The sequence below is a fragment of the Apodemus sylvaticus genome, chromosome 6 (assembly GCF_947179515.1).
Source record: "Apodemus sylvaticus chromosome 6, mApoSyl1.1, whole genome shotgun sequence".
Taxonomy (NCBI): Eukaryota; Metazoa; Chordata; class Mammalia; order Rodentia; family Muridae; genus Apodemus; species Apodemus sylvaticus.
The window spans coordinates 131,235,776-131,257,709 of record NC_067477.1 but is presented as its reverse complement, the minus strand read 5'-3'; the positions used below and the strand labels follow the sequence as shown (position 1 = coordinate 131,257,709).

At 51.0% G+C, this 21,934-nt stretch overlaps 1 protein-coding gene across 2 annotated transcripts; it reads right to left on the bottom strand.

The window, feature by feature from the left end:
• Positions 1-10,756: 10,756 nt before the first annotated feature.
• On the bottom strand, positions 10,757-21,827 carry Pkdcc (protein kinase domain containing, cytoplasmic). Of its 2 annotated transcripts, XR_007978445.1 has the most exons (8): positions 21,016-21,827; positions 16,910-17,032; positions 15,778-16,049; positions 15,120-15,199; positions 14,797-14,901; positions 13,081-13,254; positions 12,542-12,775; positions 10,757-11,090 (listed from the first exon to the last, which is right to left on the bottom strand). XR_007978445.1 is itself a non-coding variant. In XM_052186473.1 (7 exons), exons 1-7 carry the CDS (start codon positions 21,652-21,654, stop codon positions 12,690-12,692), a joined length of 1,479 nt encoding a protein of 492 aa, XP_052042433.1. In that variant the 5' UTR covers positions 21,655-21,827; the 3' UTR covers positions 11,938-12,689. The 2 variants fall into 2 exon arrangements, 1 of the variants encoding a protein (XP_052042433.1); XM_052186473.1 differs by lacking the exon at positions 10,757-11,090 and having other exon boundaries at positions 11,938-12,775.
• Positions 21,828-21,934: the final 107 nt, after the last annotated feature.

The following is a 21,934-nucleotide window of genomic DNA, read 5'->3' as shown; positions in this document are numbered from 1 at the left end:
GGTGGGTTCATTCCTTCCTTATTGAATCTGCTCGTGGGGATTCCTGCGCCACACTTATTTTGGGGGAAACAGGTATGTACGAAACAGGTATGTATGTCGAGGGGCCTTCTCCTTTCTCCTACTGGTTCTCAATCACTGCTGAGTCTGGGAGGGGCGGCTTAGGTATGGGGATTGGGAATATATATATTTTCTAGGCATTCCTAGAAGAATCCAGTATGTGGGCTGACTCCTCTGTCAGTAAGCCTGGGCTGGGCTGCTGGAGAGCCTCTTGCTACTCTTCTCCCTCAGAGGTGATGGAGACCGGGTTCTGGTTATGACCTTTCCTGTTTTGAGTCCTACTTCTAGAACCAAGAAAGAAAACAGAAAGGGAGAAGACGTTCTGGTTTTTTTTTTTTTTTTTTTGAGACAGGGTTTCTCTGTGTAACCCTGGCTGTCCTGGAACTCACTCTGTAGACCAGGCTGGCCTCGAACTCAGAAATCCCCCTGCCTCTGCCTTCCAGAGTGCTGGGATTACAGGAGTGCGCCACCACCACCCTGTGTGTCCCCTGCTATTGAGGACCAGAGACAGGTTCAAGGAGACGCAAGATGTGGCAATTTTCTTCTAAAGGTTTGTTTAGATTGTAGAAAGTTGCCTGCTATACTTTGGAAGTCTTTCAACCCAGATGTAAGATCTGTGTTTATCCTGATCTCTGCCATTAGCTTTAGCTCCCCCTTGGCAGAAAGTTCTGCAAGCATGACAGACCATGAGATGGGGAGTGGGGGAGTGGAGGTTGGGGTGGGGTGGGGGGAGGGGTGGGAGGAGGTGGGGTGGGCGTGGCTGCAAATTGGCAAGGTTCTGTTGGGCTCTGAGGTCAGTCTTAGGATCTGCTGTGGTCCTAAGTATGAGAACTTGCCTTTTTTATAGATAATCCACATTATCCAGAGGATTTTTTTCCCTTCTCACCTTGTCAATGAGGGAGGTGTTGTAATGGTCAAGGTGAGAAAGAGTTCTCCATCCCAGAGCCATGTGGGCTGGTAGAGCCTAGGCATGACCTCAATTACACACGTGTGGGCCACATGGTGGGCCATGTGTGCTGCGGTTGGGTTCTGGAGGCTACGAGACCCTCCATGCTTGGAAGAGCGTGGATCTGCTGACTTGGCAATATGGGTGGGGGTTGGGCCACAACTGCAGGGGAGGGGGCGGGAGCCCCAGGGGCTGAGTTGTGGAGGGGCTTTTCAACCTCACAGTCCTGAGCTCTTCCTTCTCTCCCCTAACCACAAGGGTAGTGTAATTCTCCTCACATTAAAAGTAAACATCTGGCAGCATCTGCAATGCCCAAAATAAACTAAGGACTAATAGGAGGCATTTGTGGCCACAGTGGGTCCTGAGTGGGGCAGAAAGGGCTGGTTCACTACACAGAGCTGAAGCAGCTACTCCAAGTCTCAACTCATTCTCATTCATTGATTGGTGAATAGCTAATTGATTAATGCCCAAGTTCCTAAAATAGCCTGCTGATGTAATTTAGCATGGTTCAGAACAGTGGGGACAACACTGACTTAGTGGGGTCAGATAATAATAGATCAGGGACGAAGAATGGTGCTCAGTTCTGGGGTGTCAACTATACTTGCAAGTCTAGGGTCAAATACCAACGATCCAAGAACACTGGGAAATCGGTGTGGTCATCGAAAGGAAGTCGCCTTCCGGAGATGGAGAAATTGCCTAGATCTGAGATCAAAAGCAGACTCAGTTTAGAAGTAGTCAGGATCCCAGGGCCCTTGGTATGCTAGGCAAGTATTCCACCATTGGGCTTCACTCCTACCCAAGAGCCACGCTTGGACACCCGTCCTCTGAAGCTGGTCGTTGGTGCCAGGAAGGGCAGTGGTGCTGGAGTGGACAGTGATAAATACATTGATTGCTGAAGTCTGGTTGACAAGCTGGAAACAGGGCCCTGGACTGGCTGGCACGGTCTGACGACTGCGAAGAGGCTTACAGACAAAACTGGGCAAATTTGAACAGCGTCAGCTCCATTCCTCAAAGCCACACTTAATATAAGCGACAGACGGAGGAACAAATTAATACCAAAAATGTTGCCAGCTTTCCCATTCTGGCAGGACAACTGTTTCCAGCCAAGGACAGATTCATGAGCCTTTTTGAGCCTGAGGACTTTCACGCTTCGTCATCCTCAGCAAGCAGGTGGCAGCATCTCAGGGCTAGCAGCAGACGGGCGAGCCAAGAAACATGGACTGTTTCCTGGGAGAGGAGGCTGCTTTCCTGGTACCTGGAGAGCGGGCAGCTGGCTAGAACTCCTGAGGTGGTTTTTATGCTGGAGTTCACCAACTGACTGACAGCTGGCTAACTACAACTTGTAGACATGCCTAGCTTGACCTACAAATGTCTTTATCTTATTTTAGCTTTAAACTGCAATTAATGACTCCAAGCACACAGATCAGAAGTCACGGAAAGGGGCTGGAAATACTGCTCAGTGGTTAAGAGTGTGTACTATTTTTCAAAGGACCTGAATTTGGATCCCACCACCCATACTTGGGCTCTGTTTGTAGCTATAGGTCTAAGGGGACCTGACAGAGATGTCTGGCCTCCTCAGTCACCCACACTTCTGTGTACATACCCCATGACCCACATACATATAACTAAAAAGAAAAGAAAGACAATACATAGCATACATACAACAGACACAACACGCACACTCAAACACACAAACACATACACACTCACATATACACAATATATACACACTCACATACACACACAACACATACACACTCACACTTACATATACACACAATACAAACATACTCACACACACACAACACATACACACTCACACTTACATATACACACAATACAAACATACTCACACACACCCAATACATATAGACAAACAATACATAAACCCACATACTCTCGCAATACAACCATATACATACATACACACTCATACAACACGCATAACACATAAATACACATATACAACTCACACTCACATATATACACAATACATACACACAACACACATAGACACATATCACATACACACTCATATATATATATACAATACATATTCACATATACACACAACACACACAACACATTTACACACTCACACACAATACATACACACACATTCACAATACAATACATACACACACACACACACACACACACACACACACACACACACACTGGCTCCTCTAACATGCCTGTGGAGCTCAGCTCTGCATTGTTTAGGTGGGCCTGACCTGTTGCGTCAGTGCCTGCTGGGTCCTGCAGTTACATGTGATTTCAACTCTTCTATTAAGCCATTAAGTGATTCTTCTGTACTAGATAATTAGTGGGGCTGGCTTTCTAAAATTTCAATACAGAAAGGTCATATACTAGAATGAGAGATTTTGGTCCCACTTTTGGTACAAAGATCCAACTATTCCTTCAGTATAGTGAAACTCTTATCTAAATACAGTCCCCCCATCCTGCCCACAGGTTGTCATATGCTCAGTAGTGGAGTGTGTGATCAGCAGACACGAGGCCCTATATTCAATACCCACTACTACAAACAATTAGGTGTTTTTAGTAAAAACAATATTGCAAAGATGACATGTTAGTTCGAAATGCCACAGTGAAACTCATATGTTAGCTGTCTTAGTCAGGGTTTCTATTCCTGCACAAACATCATGACCAAGAAGCAAGTTGGGGAGGAAAGGGTTTATTCAGCTTACACTTCCACATTGCTGTTCATCACAAAAGGAAGTCAGGAATGGAACTCAAGCAGGTCAGGAAGCAGGAGCTGATGCAGAGGCCATGGAGGGATGTTCCTTACTGGCTTACTTCCCCTGGCTTGCTCAGTCTGCTCTCTTATAGAACCCAAGAGCACCAGCCCAAAGGTGGTACCACCCACAAGGGGCCCTCCCCACCTGATCACTAATTGAGAAAATACCCCACAGCTGGATCTCATGGAGGCACTTCCCCAACTAAAGCTCCTTTCTCTGTGATAATTCCAGCCTGTGTCAAGTTGACACACAAAACTAGCCAGTACATTAGCATAAATCATAAAAAGTAAAATAATATAGCAGACATGAAAAAAGTTGAAAATGAAGAAAAATATTATTATAAAGAAGCACAGTTCCTCTGTATTTCCTTCCATGCCTTTTTACCTTCATTTCTCCACCACTGGAAAAGCCTAAGCTTGCTCCTATTTCTTTCATTTATCATTATAATTTATGTATTTTTCTCATATTGCTGTATAACTCTCATTTTTTTTATTCTAAATAATATTGCAAGAAACATCCAGGTTGCATGAATCTTCTTGTGCTTTTTCTTTTATGGTCAGGGTCTCACATGGCCCAGACTGGCCTCAAACTCCTATATAGTTGACAATGACCTTCTGCTCCCCGGTCTCCCTGCCTCTGCCTCCTAAGTGCTGGGCTTGCAGGTGTGGGCCACTACACAGTTTATCTTGTGCTGGAGATTTGAGTTCAGCCTCATGCAGGCCACACAAACGCTACCAAATGACCACACCTAAAGTTTGCATTCTTCTCTCAGTAGGTTTTCTCCTCTTTCCCTCCCCATCTCCCCCCCCCCCACACGCCTCTTTCTTTGTTTTTTTGAGACAGGACTTCTCTATGTACTGTCCCAGAACTTGCTCTGTAGACCAGGCTGGCCTTGAACTGACAGAGATCTGCCTGCCTCTGCCTCCTGAGTGCTGGGATTAAAAGCATACACTGCCATCAGCCTGTATTTTCTTAAGTAGCACAGTTCAGCTCCATAAAGACTCCAGACTCAATGTTTCTCGACCCGGAAGTTTCTAACCCAAATATACCCTGTGGAAATCTCTTCATCTCAGCAAATTGCTGGAAAGGATATTGGGGGAAAAAGGTCATTTCAACATATTTGATAGGATTGTGGATAATATACCTTTTTTATTTCAGCATAAGAAGTTCATTCTAAGATTAGCAATATCCTGAACGTCAAGTCAGACAGTACCGAGTATGCTCACGAGATGTCTACCTTTAAAGAAGAAACCCGTTTTAATAATCGCACGATGCTGTGTGGTTGACAATAGAGTCAGAAGATGCCTCACAGCATCGAAGGTTGGTAGAGGAAGATACAGGGGACAGAGGTAGGAGAGGCAAACTGTCCTTTCCAATGACAACACTTCTGAACCCTGAGTACAATAGTCATGTCTTAGAAAAATAGCTGCCTTTAAATTTTTTATTGACAGCAGAAAAAAATGACGCCACAAGACCGGATCATTGAGGTCAATTTATATCCTATATACAACCCAGAGAATGGTGTAAACAAAGCCATTCATTAAATGAAATTGGATACAGATAACCTTGTGCTGCCTCCTGCACAAGTTCAGATGCAGGCAGCAATTTAAATCTCTAAGTCACGGAAAGCCAGCCGTGTGGTGGATTTTATTTATTTGCCTTTCTTGTACCCAACAACTCCCTGTGACCCATAAACGAAGAGACTGCTCTCGATGAGGCAGGACAATGCGAGATGCTTTTCTTTCGGTTGACTCCTTTGTGAAGAACCAGAGACACCAGAGGCCTGTCTGGGAAACCACCCACCAGTGTGAAAGCCAGGGGGTAGGCCAGAATCTCTAAGGGCGGGATTAGAGAGCACTTGAGAAAGCCCCAGTGCCCGTGGCAAGGCAGCCTGGCCGTGCTAAGGGGAAACCATGCCTCCATAATCTACCAGAGCCCTCTGAAGGGTCACATAAGAGTGTGGATAAGGGGAAGTGGTGAGCACAATCTATTTACACTTTCCAGAATCCTTAGAAAGCTCTACACCAAAAGCCAGTCCACAGAGCTGTCGCCATGGGGACGGGGAGAATGTCTGGTGACAAATAGGGAAATGGCTCTGAGATAAGCACTAAAGAGCAGGGATAAGCAAGCGTTTCCTTGGGTGTGGAAAAATGTTAACAGCTAGGCAGTTGCTGGGGAACTGACGTGTCTGGTGGTCCAGGTGAGCAGGCCTCAGTGGCTAGAGATGTGACTGTTGGATCCCTTTGTTTGGTCAACCTCCCGCCACGGCTGTGTCTTCTCAGTGGCTTTGTTGGATATATCTGTGTTGGTGGCATCTCCAGTAAGCTCATGAAAGAGGAGGGGGTATATTCAACATGGTGATTGGCATCTGCTAATGACTCTTTCGAATCTCAATAAGGGGCTCTAAGATGCCAAAGATGTAGGAGGCTCCTGAGAGTCCGAAGATGCTTGCCAGGGGCAAAGGCAGGCGAGCATTACAGAGGCTTTATCTTTGCTTTTGCATGAACTATGTGAAGAATGAAAATATCACTTTAGATAATAATAGCAAGTTATTCATTTTTAAATTGAGATTTCTATTTACCCCGTGTTACTTTTTATTTAGTTATTTATTATTTAGAATAATAAATAACAATGGCACATGCGTGGAGACCTGCGAGCACCTGTGGGATTTGGTTCCCTCCTTCTACCATGTGGGTCTCAAGGACTGAACTCAGGTGTCAGCCTTGGCAACAGGTGACTTCATCTCCTGAGCCACCACACCAGCCTGAGATGACAAACTGAAAACTCTCAAGGACAGTTCAAGAAATACAATGGTTTCTACAGTACGCGTATTTTCAGCCTTCTCCATTATTATCTTCACTACTGGTTTTGAAGACATGAAATATTTGGGTGTGTCCATGTGATGTTGGGGTTATAGACACTTGTCACTCTGCCTGGATTTTATGTGGTGCTGAGGATTCAAACTCAGGTCCTATGTGTAGGCATCACGAGGGCTTATCCACTGAGCCATCTCCCTAGACAATTCCCATAGAATTTTAATAGCATTGATTGGCTGCATATCTGGTTACATTGTATTCTCTAAGATTTTTCTTCTAGCCGGGTGGGCGGTGGTGGCGCACGCCTGTAATCCCAGCACTCTGGGAGGCAGAGGCAGGCAGATCTCTGAGTTCGAGGCCAGCCTGGTCTACAGAGTGAGTTCCAGGACAGCCAGGGCTACACAGAGAAACCCTGTCTCGAAAAAAAAAAACAAATCCAAAAAACCAAAAAAAACAAAACAAAAACAAACAAACAAAAAAAGATTTTTTCTTCTAAGGACGAAGTCTCAACAGAGAGTAAGAGTTCTTTCAGGAATGAGGAGCTGCAATATGGATATATGGTATAGAGGACTCCCCTGAAAGTTTGGGCCAAAGCTGTAATTTCATCAGATGGGCTCAGTAAGTAGTTGGCTATCTAGAGATGGCACTGGAGTTAGACATCTTCTCTTCAGCCTCCTCAAGGCCGGCCAGTCCTTCAGTTTGAGGGGTGGTGGGCTCCTGATCTACATTGCTCCCCTGCATGCTGCTGCCTGTCTGAGAGCGCAGGCAACAGTGCGTCCACACCAACCTCCTCAGCCCTCTGATTCTAATGTAGGCTGGTCCTCTTGACAGGAGATTGAGGAGAGGGAGGAGACGATGGCAAGGTCCTCCTCTGTGTGAAGTCACCGTGCAACTGTTTGCTCTGGTCACTCTTTTTTTTTTGTGGTCCCTTTCCACATGACTCCTTTGGAGGGGTGGGGGTTTCCAGGTTCTGGTAACAGTTCCCAATCCCTTCCTGTGGTAAGAGACGGTGACAACTTAGCTCCTACAGTTCCAGGTTACAGCATTACTCTAGGGACTCCCCTATGCCCTACTCTTGTCACCGTGGCTTACACTCACAGTGCTGCTTCCTGTTGAGGCCCCGGGTGCTGGAGTCGGGATGTCTTGCCCCCACACTTTGAGAAGGACCTAATGGAAGTGACACAGGGCCAGAGGAGAGTGGTCAGGAGGATGTGGAAAGCTCAAGATGGAGTTTTAGGAAGAATCTTTATCTGTCAGCTTCGTATAGTTAAACTGATTTGACAGTTTTTCCAAGTGAGAGGTACAATACCCACAGACAAGTGTAGAGAAGTGGGGGTTCCTGTGCAGAAGACCTCAAAAGGGTCCTTTAGGGACTGGCCCTCTGGGGACATCCTCACTGTGAGTGATGATGACAGTGAGCTAGATGGTCCTGCTTCTCCATCTACGGAGCAGCCCTTCAAAGGGATGGTGTGGTTGTTTGAATAGGTTTGGCCCCCATAAACTCATGTGTTTGAATGCTTGGACCACAGGGAGTGGTATTGTTAAGAGGTGCCGCCTTGTTGGAGGAAGTGTGTCACTGTGGAGGCAGGATTTGAGACTATATGTGTTCAAGCTAAGCTCAGTGAGACTGTCTCCTCCTTGCAGCCTTTGGATCCCGATGTAGAACTCTCCACCCCGCCTGCGCGCTGTCATGCTTCCCACCATGGTGATAATGGACGGAATCTCTGAAACTGTGAGCCAGCCCCAATTAAATGTTTTCTTTTATAACAGTTACCTTGAGCCAGGCTCACAGTGGTGGCACACGCCTGTAATCCCAGCACTTGGGAGGCAGAGGCAGGTGGATTTCCTAGTTCAAGGCCAGCTTGGTGTACAGAGTGAGTTCCAGGACAGCCAGGGCTATTCAGAGAAACCCGGTCTCAAAAAAACAAACAAACAAAAACTTACCTTGGTCATGGTGTCTCGTCACAGCAATGGAAACCCTAAGACAGAAGTTGGTGCCAGCACATTGAGGTATTGCTGGGATAGGCCCAACTATGTTTGGGGAGGATTTTGGAAGGGGTTTGAGACTTTGGGCTAGAAAAGCCATTGAGAGTTGATGTTCTGTAGGATCTTGGAAGATAAGGGTGTTGAGAGCAGTGCAGAAGGCAGAGGCCTGGCTTGTGACATTTCAGCGAGAAGATTAAAGGCTTTATCAGGGCCATTGCTATTTTGATTTAAGATTCTGTGGTTCTTAAGGTTAGCTGCGGCTAAAGAATATATTGTGATTAACAAGATACCAGAACTCCTAGAGTGAAACTTTTATGTTATTGGGACGATTGATACTGGTTATCTGGAGCTAAGAAATTAGCAATGGTTAAGAAGAGACCAGCATTACTGAGGTAAAATCTTCTGGGAAGTGTTTTCTGAGAACACAGAGAAGCTGGGTTCCAAAGACAACCACGGTTGTACCTCATGTTGGCAGCTGGACTTGGCACAGTGTAAGAGTCACTCAGGTGGTAACTAATTTTGAAGGCATGAAGGGGCCATGGAGAACAGCTGAGGCTCAGCACTGTGAGAGGCCAGGGGAGCCATTGGAGAAGGTACAGCCACAGTGGCAGTTGAAGACCCAGGACTGAAGAGGTCATGTAGAGAAACTGAGGCTTGGCACCATGAAGAGAGCCTATGAGAGGCTATTGGTGAAAGTGCAGGCCAGTTGCAGCAGAAGTTGCCAGCATTTTGGAGATGCCAGAACCATGGTATGACCACCAAGAACAGCAGCAGCAGTGAAGTGGAGTCAACCAGAGCCTAGAGCCCACAGAGGGCAGAGCTGGAGAAGTGACCCAAGCCCTTTGGAAGAGCCTGGAAGATTGTAAGTGGATTCCAGAGATTGCATGGATGGAGTTTGCTTTTGCTTTGCTTTAATTATGACATTGCTCTGTTTTATTCCCTCTGAAGTAAGAAAGAATTTTACTGGAGCTCACAGTGAAGAAACTTTGCATTGTAAAAGACTTAGGATTTTAAAAGAGAGTAGATATTTTAAAGGGACTGAAAATTTAATGTGTTTGAATTTGTAAAGACCGTGGGACTTTTAAAGTTAGATCATTAGTGATGTGTTTGTGTGTCAAATTGACACGGGGTCAATTGTACTGGTTGGTTTTGTGTGTCACCTTGACACAAGTTAGGGCCATCACAGGGAAGGGAGCCTCAGTTGAGGAAATGCCTCCCTAAGAACCAGCTTTTCTCAGTGATTGATGGGACCCAGTCCATTGTGGGTGGTGCCATCCCAGGGGTTGGTGGTGCTGAGTTCTATAAGAAAGCAGGCTGAACAAGCCAGTAAGCAGCACCCCTCCATGGCTTCTGCATCAGCTCCTGCCTCCAGGTTCAGGCCCTGCTTGAGCTCCTGTCCTGATTTCCTCCAGTGATGGGTTGTGATCAAACAAACCCTTTCCTTCCCAACTTGCTTTTGTTCATGATGTTTCATCGCAGCGTTAAAACCCTAACTAAGATATCTAGTGTAGTCTGGGATCCCTTCTCTGTGGAGAGGCTTGTGTGAGTGAGTCACTGGGCCCGTGGGTGACGCCAGCCTTCAGAGATCGGCATATGCTGAGAGGAGAGGAGATCCCAGGCTTCTGGATACCGAAAACACCACAGGCTAGATCCTGGCCCCTCAGGACAAACACCCATCTCATTGCCCTGAGGATTAAGGGAGAAAGCGCACGGAAGGGCAGCCGAGAACAATCCTAGTTAGTCAAGCAATTCCCTGCCTCTTGATCGGGGAGCAGGGGGCAAACGTGTCTTACATGTTCTGGCCAAAGGATGAAAATGCCAGAAGCTGTTGTCATGGACAGGGGGTGGGTGGGCACATTAGCCCAAAGTCTCCTAATCCCATTTTCTGCTTTCAAGCTAATCCTCTCCCCGGCTTTTTCTGTCTGCCGCACACTCCACTCCCCGGGCAGTGGCCCAGGAGCTGTCTCATTCTTCCTAGTCACAGGCAGTGCTTGCTCGGGGGTTGGGGGTACCTCAGGCAGGGGTGCTCAGACAGTCTGACATGCCTTGCTCTCTGAAGCAGCCCTGGGTGATCTCTGTGGACAGACCACAGGCAAGCACCGAGCGCTCAGCTAACTGATGCAACAGTGGCAGTGTGATCAGTATGACCACAGCACCGGCTGTGGACAGAATTCATTCACCCCCAATTCTTCAGATAGTATTACCCTATAATTTGCTGACATATAAATTCAGGGAAGTTATTTTAGCCAGATAAGACAGTGAGCAGAGGGAGCACTTCCTAGGACTGCCGGCCATCCTGGCCTGGTTCTGGAGCCTCAAGAACCTCCAGCTGCATTGTCTCTTCATGTTGTTTCCGTCTTCCTTGGCTTTGAAACAGACTGGCACTCCCCATCCACCAGGCTTCCCTTCTCTGACATCACCCAAGGCTTCAGTAGGTGAACATATTTTCTCTGCCCACTGCTCCCGGAAATCATGGTTGCTACAGTGGGGTGGAACAGTGCAGGCGTTGTGGTTTGGTTCTGGTGTCTGTAGGAAGGAGAAAAATATGCAGCTGGGAACTGAGAGATAGGTAGGTGGGTGTGTGTCCCTTCTGGATAGTGACACCCCTTTCTGGGCATGTCTTTGCCTGGTCACTCCAGGTAGCAAATGTTTTTCTCTTAGGTTTGCAGGACTAAAGTGTGGCCGTTTCTGTCCTCAGAAAGGGGTTGTAAGGCAAAGTGTACTAGGCTGAGGGGAACCTACTGTCCCTTCAGCTACCTGGGTGAAGCTTTCTGAAAAGATTCTCTGCCTTGGCTTGCTGCAGTCAGAATAAGGATGAGGTCTCCGACCCAATCCTCTTCCCTGTTCTCCCCTGACCCGCCTTATCATTTTTGCTTTGGTTCATATTCCCCTGCTAGATTGTTCTTACTAAATGCACAAAACTGAAGCTCGTTCTTCCAAAGAGCCTTCTTTCTCTTCACTTAAGAAAGGACCTCTGAACCTGTGCTGGACGGTGGCGGTCACACCGGTGTAGGCGCAAAGCCTGTAGGTTGCTTGGCTAACTCCTTCTTTCTTAATTATTTCTCCATCAGGTAATTGAGATGGCCAATATCCCACCATGGGATGACACTCCTGGGCCAAGGCTTTGTGCACAGAAAGTCAAAATGTATTAAAGCGAGGACCTCCTTGAGGGAAAGGGGTCCATCCACCCTCCTATCTGCTCAGGACAGGCATCATGGGCAAAGAGCCTAGAAACCCGCCATCGAGTCTTCAGTGTTTGTCACTGAGATTTCGTCCCCCCCCCCCATCCTCCATCAGAGCCACCAGCCAAATGCACTGCAGGCATAACTGGGGCTGAGTAACAATCTTCTCAAGAACTCATGGTTGAGGGGAGTATCTGTCGCAAAACATCATTTTATTAATTGATTAATTTTTTTTTTACAAAAATAAACAATTTAATGAACAAGAAGTACAAAAGCTTCTGGATATGCAAACTCCAGGAGGGGGAGAGCCTGGTTTCGGCTGCTTGGTGGCTTTCACTGAAAGCAAATGAGGCAGAAAGGCCCCGACCCTACCCCACCCCAGTCCTGGCTCAAATGCAATCTGCTCCTCCACGCTAGTCTTGGCTCATAGGGACGTGTGCGCTGCTGCCCAGGAGCCGGGCTGGCCTAGGAGCGACCTCTACGGAGAGGCCAGAGAGCCTTCCCAGTGCTGGCTCACTCACATCTCGGAGCGTCCCCTCCCCGCTCTTCATTTGGCTCTGAGCTGAGAGAACACTCTGCGACTGACTGTCCCCACGCAGCTCCTGCCCACGGTGACTTACACAGCAGCAGCAGCAGCGTCCTGACTACATTCTCAAGCCACCAATGCAGTAACAGGCTGCCCACGGGACTGTCCCGGTTAAGAGCAGCCTGAGCACTCACTGCTCACAGCCCACAGCTCCAGAGAGGATGCCCAGGCTGGGAGCAGCAGTCTGGGCCCGAAGCTGGCAAACTCACATTTAACATTTTGCATATTGCACGTTTGTCCTGGTCACATCAGTTGCTCTGGGACTCAGGTTAGCCTTGTCTGCAGGGGTTCCCAGGTGGTATGCAAGCCACGCCTACAGCAGGCAAGCCCAGCTGGTCAGCTGAGCCCCACAGCCAGTCAACCAGGGGCCTTCACATACGTGGTCTTGCTGGCATCAGGGACCACTTGGCTCCATCCAGTCTTAAAAAAGACCAGCTTCCGACCTAGGGTCAGGGATAAGAGTAAGGTTACTTGAAGGATGTGTGTGTGCATACACACACACACACATATATATATACACATTATATACATATATATGTGTGTATATATCTATATATATACACACATATATACACACATACGTATATATATACATATACACACATATATACACATACGTGTATATATATGTGTATATATATATGTGTGTATGCACACACACACACACATCATCATCTCTGCCTGTTCTCAGGCTTTTCTGAGGGGGGGGCCCTTCACATCTTTTGAGATCCACCTCCATGTGGCTCACCTGTCCAGGTGGTCTGGTTGGTGACCACAAAGGCACGACATTGAGCATGGCTCTCACAGACATCTACAGCCTCAGCCAGGTTGAACACAGACAGGAGGCATCCGCCGTGGTGGTGGGATGGCCAGCAGCGATAGTCCTCCTGTGCGATGCTACTGTCCGGGATGCGTTGGTACTCTAAGAGTTGAAGGGAAGAAAGTGAGAACTGTGTGCCCAGGCAAGGGCTGAGGGCTCTGTGAACAGGATCGCAAGACTCATTCGCTAGATGGAAGCCGGCGCCCGGCACAGCCAGCCGAGAACTGAAGGCAGCCAGAGCTGCTCAAGCTCACAGACTTGGATTTGAGGACACGTGCATCTCTTAGATTTAAGGCCACATAGGACACGTATCAGCAGTATAGGACAAATGGCGGCCTGTGTGGGCCAGGCACGGACTCGGAGATACCAGCTGTCTGTGCCGGCCTCAGAGCTTACGGCCTTTCAGACATTTAGAATAGGGCTTCTCAAACATCGTGGTACATGTGAATTTCCATGCAGTATTATTGCAATGCAGATACTGATTTGGGAAGGGCTGGGTGGGGCCTGAGGATTCCTGACTAGATTCCAGTCCTGCCCATGTGTCGCAAGGGTTCAGAGCCCCTCAGACATACTTGGTCCTGACTTTGGGGAGAAGCCAGCTAAGCTTCCAAGACAGACCTGGGACCCCAGGAAAGGAGTTTGAGGTTAAGAAGAATGTAGATTAACACAAAATGCCACAGTTTAGGGTTCAGGGGTTTGAGAAGGGTTGAGACCTCCCTGTGGTTCAGAGCCTCAGAGGCTCCTCAGGAGGCTGAGAAGTGGGCCTCTGGCTCCCCGGTCTAACCCACTGCCCTAGGAGCCCCAGCTGCTGACTGATAATGCAGAAACCCTGGGCCTCTGGCCACCCCACCCTCCTGCCTCCTCCTCCTGCCAGGGACTAGACCAAAGTCCAGGCAGGGGTGCCTGTGATTTATGGCCCCATAAAGGGAGTCCTGGGGGACAGAGGCGGCCATTGTTCACCTCGTTAAACTTTATTTACAGGGCTAACGAGGGCTCCCCCACCCCTCAGGCTGGTCCAGCCTCCTAGAAAACGGAGGCTGCCCACCCTTTGCCCCTCAACCACTGCTAAACCCTTAGGCTTCTGCAGAGGGACCTCTGCCTGTAACCGTAGCTACAGTTCCCCCCCTTCCCTGGTGGGGGGAGCCGCTTCTCTGCTGGTTTCAGAGCAGGCTACCTGTTCCTCCACTGCCCCCCATGCCCCAGGAGTGCAGAGGAAGGGAAGAGAAGAGAAGCAAATGTGTGTTGTGACCCAGCTGTGCAAAAGGAACGGTGCTAATTGCTTTTACACACCTTGTAGGCTATTTAATCCCTATAAGAAATTTTGCTAGGTGAATGATTTTGAACCCAGTTCCCAGTGGAGGTGAACGAGGCCCTGGGGGTAAGTCATCCGGCCAGCTCCTGGAGGGGTCTAAAGCCATTCTTAGAGAGGGCTCAGTGCTCACCCAAGGCGAATGCTAGCAGTTTTAGGTCAGTCAGAAGCAGGACTTCAGAGTGAAGCATGATCCCAGTGAGCTCGGGAGCTCGGAGAGCGGCCTTCGGAGAGCGTCTCGGAAGACAGGGTAAGCGAAAGCCCGGTGGGTGGGGGTCACTCACTGTCAAACCCACTCCCACCTGCCCTGTCCCCAGGTTCCCCTGGCCACTCACCAGCCCTGCTGCTTGTAGAGTTCTGCAGGTACTGCCCACTCCGGAATAGGTGCAGCACCGTCTCCAGCTGGGCCAGGGTTTCATCCACGCCCCAGGCGAGCTCTCCTGCAAAGTGCAGCATAGTTATCACCACAGGCCTGGCTCTGGGTCCTCCCACAGGAAGCCAGTTACTTTGCTTCCTGAAGCCAGGGCTTGGTGGCTAAGGAGGGTCCTTACCACAGCATACTATTTTAGAATATAATGGGTCCTAGACCTTGCATATCCCAGGGTCATTCTTGCCTCCATTTCTGATAGGGCAGGGGCGAAGGGGTCCTGAGGCTTACCTGTGGCATTGACAATGGTATCCAGGAGAGGCCGGAGGGAAGGCGGGGCACTGTGTGGCAGGAGGTATGTGAAGAAGAACCTGTGGCAGAGAGGACGCAGGGAGGGACTCAGGGGCCCAGCCTTTGGAACGACATCTCTTCCCTCTCACTTCCATTAGTGACAGATGCCAATGTGGCCTGGGAGAGTCCTCATGCAGGGACCAGGCATGCTGTGGGGCATGGGGTTGGGCTCGATCGTGACTACAACTAATTTCAGACCAAACTGGGACCAGAGGTCCGTTTCTCTCCCCGCTCTCATCTTCCTGGCCACACTGTCCTCTGTCTGACCCCGGCACTGGAACAGCCCCATAGTTGGGAAGTTGTAAAGGTCAAGTGCTAGCTAGGGTGGAGAAGGCCCACGCCAGGCCTGGCAGTCCCAGGCTCTGAACGTGACACTATTTTAAGAAGCCTCCAGCTGCCCCTCCAGCCCAGGGAGGCTCCCCTCAGGGCTCTATTCTTAGCTCACAGCCACATTCGATCCTGACTGGGCCCCTGCCGCTCCCTGCCTTTCTCTGCAGTTCCACCGGTCAAGGTCATCTTCCCCTTTGGCCTTTTGGCCCCCGAGGGCTCTTACTCCGCCAGTCCCCTTGGCTGGAGTCCCAACACCTATGGTCATTACCTGTAGGCATTGTAGAGGTTCCGTTTCTCATTCATGCCCTCACACCAGCCCTGGGCAGAGCAGGGCAGGCTGAAGTTCCTGGCTGGAAACTCCAGCGTGCAGTCGGCACCACTAGTGCATGGCGTCTCCTCCACGCGGGCATCATCCAGGTCTGTCACCTTCAGCTCCCCATCCACTAGCACGAACTGCCGAGGGCGGAAGTCAAGCAGAGTGACAGAGCCCAGAGGGGAGTGGGCGAGGTGGTGGAGGAGGCGGCCAAGGCTGAGGCAGATCTGAGGGAGACACGTCAGTTGGGTCAGGCCTGCTGGACTCACAGCTCTGGCTTTAGCTTGGGGGTTGGTCTTTCTCTTTTCTCACGGATCTGGACTAACCACTAGGAGTGAGATAGCAACGGGATGCGGGCATGGAGAATGGCTTTCCTTAAGCCACACCTTGAATGCGGCCTCAGCTCAGTGCCTGGAACTAGGGCAGTGGCTCCCAACCTCCCTATGCTGCGACCCTTTAATACACTTCATGCTGTGGTGACCCCAATCAGGAAATTACTTTCGTTGCTACTTCATAACTATAATTTTGCTACTGTTATGAATCATAATGTAAATCAGATATGTAGGATATCTGATATGCAATCCCTATGGAAAGGGTCTTTTGATCCCCAAAGGGGTTTGACCCTCAGGATGAGAGGAAGCCTCCATATGTGTGTAAGGTTATTTATCTGTGATCCCAGGAAACTGGTTTTCCTATACTAGCTGTGTAAAAGGTGTGTGTGTGTGTGTGTGGGTGTGCATGCACGGGCATGTGCGGGCATATACTTGTATGTGTGTCCACACACCTGTGCACACACTTGCCCTCATGAACACATGTGTGCACACTCATTCACATTAATGTGCACGTATGCTATGGAGAGCAGGGACACCAAAGGCCAGGGTCCTCTGTCCTGTTCCTTTTTTAACCCTTTGGCCCATGGCAGAGCCAGAGTGTGCTCCTCCCTCCTCCCCACTCCCTCCTTCCCTCCCTCCCTCCTCCTCCCTCCCTCCCTCCCTGGCTGAGGAGTTTAGGCTGCTCTGAGAAGTTGCCTTCTAAGGGAGAACCATCCCCACAGAAAGCCCAGGCCTGAACCCTCCTCCCTGCTTACTCGGAATCGGTCCTCCCAGGAAGTCTGCAACAGCTGGATCATGTCCACGGGGGCGCCCAGCTCTGTGATGGTGGTCAGTGTGTCCGGGATGTCCTCGCTGTCCTGGTAGCAATAGCCATAGAGCTGGGGGATAACCAGGGCAGGTCATTAGGTCACAGGGGAGAGGCAGGGACAGAGAAAGACTGGACTATCAGACCCCTGCCCTCTGCCCTTGTCGACATCCCTCTGTCTTTGCTTTAGCCAGTCTCGAGACAGAGAAGAACAGGGTTGCCTGGGAAGTCTGGCCTCCATTCCTGAAGCCTCAGCTCCCACTGGCTTGGTGACATCACCTCTTGTTAGTCAGGGAAATGGGCAGTCTCAGACACCACGTACCTACCAGGCACTGTGCTAAAGGTATTATGTGCTTAGTCCAGTTCTTAATTTTAAACTTCAGTTTAATGTATTATTACTGTGGTGTGTATGGTATGACTGAGTGTATGCGCTGAGGTCAGAGGGCGACTCTCGGGAGTCAGTTTTCTCCTTTCGCTGTGTTTTCTGGGGAGGGGACGCAGGCCATCAGGCTTGGCAGCACGCGCTTTTACCTACCGAGTTATCTAGCTAGTCTTTCCAACTCTTACACTCGCCCTGGTGGCGTACGGCTGCGGCCACTATGCCTGATTTGGCGTGGGGAAGTTGATTCAAGCGAGGTTAAATAGGTCATACAGCTAATAAACACAGGGCCGGGATGCAGCTGGATGTCCCCAGGATTTCACAATCTGGCTTTTCTGCTAACCACGGCTCAGCAAACGATCATCTGATTCCCTCCCCTCCCGCAATCTGTGTGGACGTCTCTACCATCTCAGCTCTCTAAGGCCGAGAGGCCCGTCTGCTATTCTTTGCATTCGTGTGTAGGAGACCCAGTGACAGGCGGCTCTCAGGGAAGGGCTGTGTGGGAGCACGATTTGTTGCTGTGCACGTTCTCCTCACCCTGGGAGGGTCCCTGGACCCAGCGGCCAGCAGGGAAAGCCGTTAACGCCCACCTCAGCGTTCTCCTAGAGTGGCTTGCCTCTCAACCTTTCTCCCAACACACTGCATAGCTCAGGCTTACAATGACCGCCAACCAGCCAGCACCCTATGGGGCAGGAGCACAAAGGCTGAGTTGTCCAAGCCCTACAAGGGAAAGTGAAGATCTCTGTGGCTGAGGGTTGAGATGGGGGACAGGGAGCCCATGGTCTAAATGTGCTGGACACAGCAGCTCCTCCTGCCAGCACCCTCCCCAGCTGCCCTGCTTGCCCCAAACCCCTACGCTCCTCCCTGGAGTCCCAATCCTGTCCCACCAGAGAAGCTAGAGTCAGTCTTAGTGTACCAGATTACCCCAGCTGTGCCTTGAGGGAGCAGGGGCTGCCCTGGGGACCCTCTTTTTCTCTCTCCCTCCATACCCCCAGTCAAGCCAGGGAGGCCCCAGACTCAGGATGGACTTTAGGGAAGGTAAAAGGAGCAACCTTGAGGCCTGGTTCTCATTTTCTTGCTCCAGGGTGAGCCTTTGTGGGAAACTTCTGAAGGTTATTAAACACCCGGAGGTCGTTAAATGCACTATTAACGAGGTATTAATCAACACCCCTCGAAAAAAAATAAAAAGACACCATTAACCATCCCCCACCCCACCCCCAGGAAGCATGAAGCTAAGGACTGTTGTTGGATCTTTTGTTCTTTTTGGGAAGAGAAATTCAGTCTAGCGTGGTCAGAATCTGCAGCCCACGCTGGCCTGGTGAGGTCCCAGGATGATGGGGTGGGGAGAGGGAAGACTCCTGTGCCCTTTGACCCTGAGCGGCAGAGGCATCTCTCCTGGGAAGAAGAAGAATGTATGTGGAGGATGAAGTGGGTCCAAAAGACAGAAAGATCTCCAGGTGACCAGCGTCTGTGCTGGGAAAGGCACAGCGGGCCTCCACAGCTGTCTTGTATTCACCAGTAGAGCCCACAGTGTAACTTCAGGCTGTCCAGAGACGGGCAAAGGGTCTCAGGAGCCTGGGATACTTTAGAAAGTCCTCTGGCTCCTCCCTAGCTCAGCAAACAGTCAAACGGTTTTGAAATTTTAAACGATTAGGAGGTATTAAAACAACACGATGTCTAGTTGCTGGCACACATAGCTCTGAGGCCTTTCAAGGAGGAAGACCCACTGCAGGCTGTGCTGGCCACAGACAGCCTGACTGAAAAGGCCAGAGGGACATGGCCTGGTAGTCAGAGAATAGATGAGATGATCTCATCCTCAAAGCTGTCCCTAAGATATACTAGGGACTTCCACTTTCCCTAGGACCCTGAACACTTCTGTCCTCAGGGGTGTTAGCTCCAGCCCCAGACTGGAAGTCTCACAAACAATTCTGAGAGATGCCATGCTGGAGATGGCATGGGTGAGACATGTTCCCTTGTCTTTCTCTGGTGCCCTCCTTACTGGGGGACAACATTACAGACAAAGATCACTCTGTGGGTCTGGTTGTGGGTGTAGTTGGGTACTTGTGGAAATGCTTGGGGAGGCCATCGAGGAAGGAATCCCTCTGGGTAGGAAGGCCCACTGAACGTCAAACCTGTCCTGAGAGATGGCCTTGAACAATTAACACTGCCCCGCAAAGTCACTTAGCCACGGCCTCTCCATCCCCACAATCTGGCTGGCACCTCAGGGATTCCAGAAGGTTCCCAAGGACCCAGAAGAAGGAAAGAAAACAAGATCCTCCCAGTTAGAACGTCCACGTAACCAGTCGCTCACTCCCAAAGCTCCGGTCAGTCAGTGTTGGCCATGAGGCCAGACATAAACATAAACACACACACACACACAAACACTACGGGCGTTTGGGACCAATGCGGGGCCTAGGACTTTGACAGAACTTGTCGCAAGAGTATAGCCAGGACTGGGGGACACTAGTTCCAGGGGGACTTGGAGCCACTAGGAGTACAAGTAGTATTCTGGCCTCTTTATTCTACGTGGCCCACAGATCCCTCCAGGCCTGGGCCCCCTTCTCAGTGCAGAGGAAAGAAAGAATGGACTGCTGCGCCTCTGGTCAGCTCTTTGGATAAAGAAAAGTGAATCTGAGGGGCTAAGGTGGGTATGGACAGCTAGAGGGTTTGCACACCCTTATGCCACCCGGCCAAGAGCAGTCAGGGGTCCCCTTTCAGTCACCTCACACATATGCATAGAGAGTAAGTAATCTGTCTTATCCAAGGTAGAGACCTCAGAGAGGGGAAGTGGGTTATGTTTGGATGGTGTTGGCATGAAGGTCTGCTCTAAATCTAACCTTAGATGGACGAGGTGTGGGGTGCATCCTTCCTGCCTCTGTCCCCAATGAACAAGGGTAGAGTTTCTCACTAGGAAAGTGTGCATCTGGCTTTTTGAACCGTCCAGTCTCTTGGCTAAGCACCCCCAGAGGAGTGTGCTATTCATACTAGCAGACCTTGAGTCTTCTGGCCTAAGACCCTGAGGCTTCCCCTGTGGTTCAGCTGGACCCACTTGAAGTCCCAGGGAAGCCTGTGGTCATTTCTGGGAAAGGCTGTGCATTTTCTGGCCTCTTTTATCCCTTCCAATGGCCTGTAAATGGAGTGAGAAATGAGGGTCTCCCTGGGGATCAAGTCAGATACATGGTCTCTTTCCAGCCCCTCCCACACCCACTGAGGCTTAACACTACCTCCAAAGCCAGACATGTCACTGGACTTTGAAAGAAGTGTGGTTCAGGCTCTACCAATATGGGGGATCCTATTTCTGCATCTGGGAGCTGACTGACGCTGGATGTTGGAGTTGGACTCGAGGTCACTATGACTTGGAGATAATACACTGGTGTTCAACCACCAGTTTTAGCCAGCAGTAGGGTCCTCTGTGGTCACAACTCCTAATCACTGCCTTATCACCAGTTTGGGATCCTTCTTGTCCTTGCCTCTGTCTTTAAGGGATGTATGTAAGCTGGTTCAGTGTTCTACCCAAAGGGTGAGAGACCGCAGGGTGGTGCTGAGTGGTCCCCTAATCCGGGTTCTACACCTAGCTGCACTGGGCAGTCTTTGACGTCCTGAGACTTACTCTGTGAGACCAAGGAGTCTTTCAGAGTGGTCAGCCAGCCCCCTCATCCCGGAACCCACTGTCGTACCTGCAGCACGTTGGGGTGCCGCAGCCGCTCCAGCAGCACCATCTCCTTGAGCAGTTTGTGGGCCGCCAGGCGATAGCAGCCCCTTCGCGCCCCGAACTCGCGCACGCAGCTGCCCAGATCGTGGCCGCTGAAGTCCACTGCTTTAAGCGCCACCGCGGCGCCGCCGGGCAGGCGGACCCGGTACACAGCCTTAGTGTAGCCTGAGCCTACGTACTGCGCGCCAGACACGTTGCGGAGCGCGGCGCAGCCTAGGCGCGGGCCCGGGCCGGGGGAACCCGGGCCGGGAGCAGGGGGCCAACCCGGAGCGCCGTCGGGCGGGGGCCGGACCCGTGGGGGCCGGGGACGCTGCAGGCCCGGGCCGCCCGGAGCCAGGTCCATCAGGCGCCGCCGCTCGGGCCGGCCGGCTCCTGGCCCCGGACCCCCGCGGGAATAGCGCTGCACCTCCTCGTAGCGCTCCCGGATCTGCCGGGCCAGCTCCCCACGGCCCCCGCGACGGCCCGGGCCCGGGGCTGCCGAGGACCCCGGGGACTGGCCTGGCCGCGGAGGCTCCGAGCCCGGTGCGAAGAGCACGTTGAGTACGGAGCCCAGCAGGAAGGAGGCGCAGAAACCAGCGGCCACGGCCGCCCGCCGGCGCCGCATCGCTCCCCTCCCCCCGGCCGGCCGCGCGCGGCTCCCCGGCCCCGGCCCCGGGCAGCTCAGGCTCCGAGGCGACTCCGCTTCGCGCCGCGCCGGCCCCCTGCCCAGCCCGCGCGCATGGCCCGGGCAGCCCCGACCCCGGCCCCCGGCGGGCGGCACATCGGCCTGACACTTGCCTCCCTCCCGCCCTGCCCCCGCCGCTTATAAGGCCCGGAGCCACCCCCGCGCCCGCCCCTCCGCCAGCGCCTCCCCGCGCCCGGCCGAGCCAGTCCTCGGCGCCGCC

Bases quoted from the DNA above. Each gene is read 5' to 3' on its own strand.
- Pkdcc (XM_052186473.1), bottom strand. From the start codon at position 21,654: ATGCGGCGCCGGCGGGCGGCCGTGGCCGCTGGTTTCTGCGCCTCCTTC. The intron at 13,255-14,796 runs GTGAGTGGCCAG...TTCAACTCTTAG, and splicing joins CTCTACAAGCAGCAGGGCTG to AGTACCAACGCATCCCGGAC. The intron at 12,776-13,080 runs GTGAGCCACATG...CCCTGACCCTAG, and splicing joins CAACCAGACCACCTGGACAG to GTCGGAAGCTGGTCTTTTTT.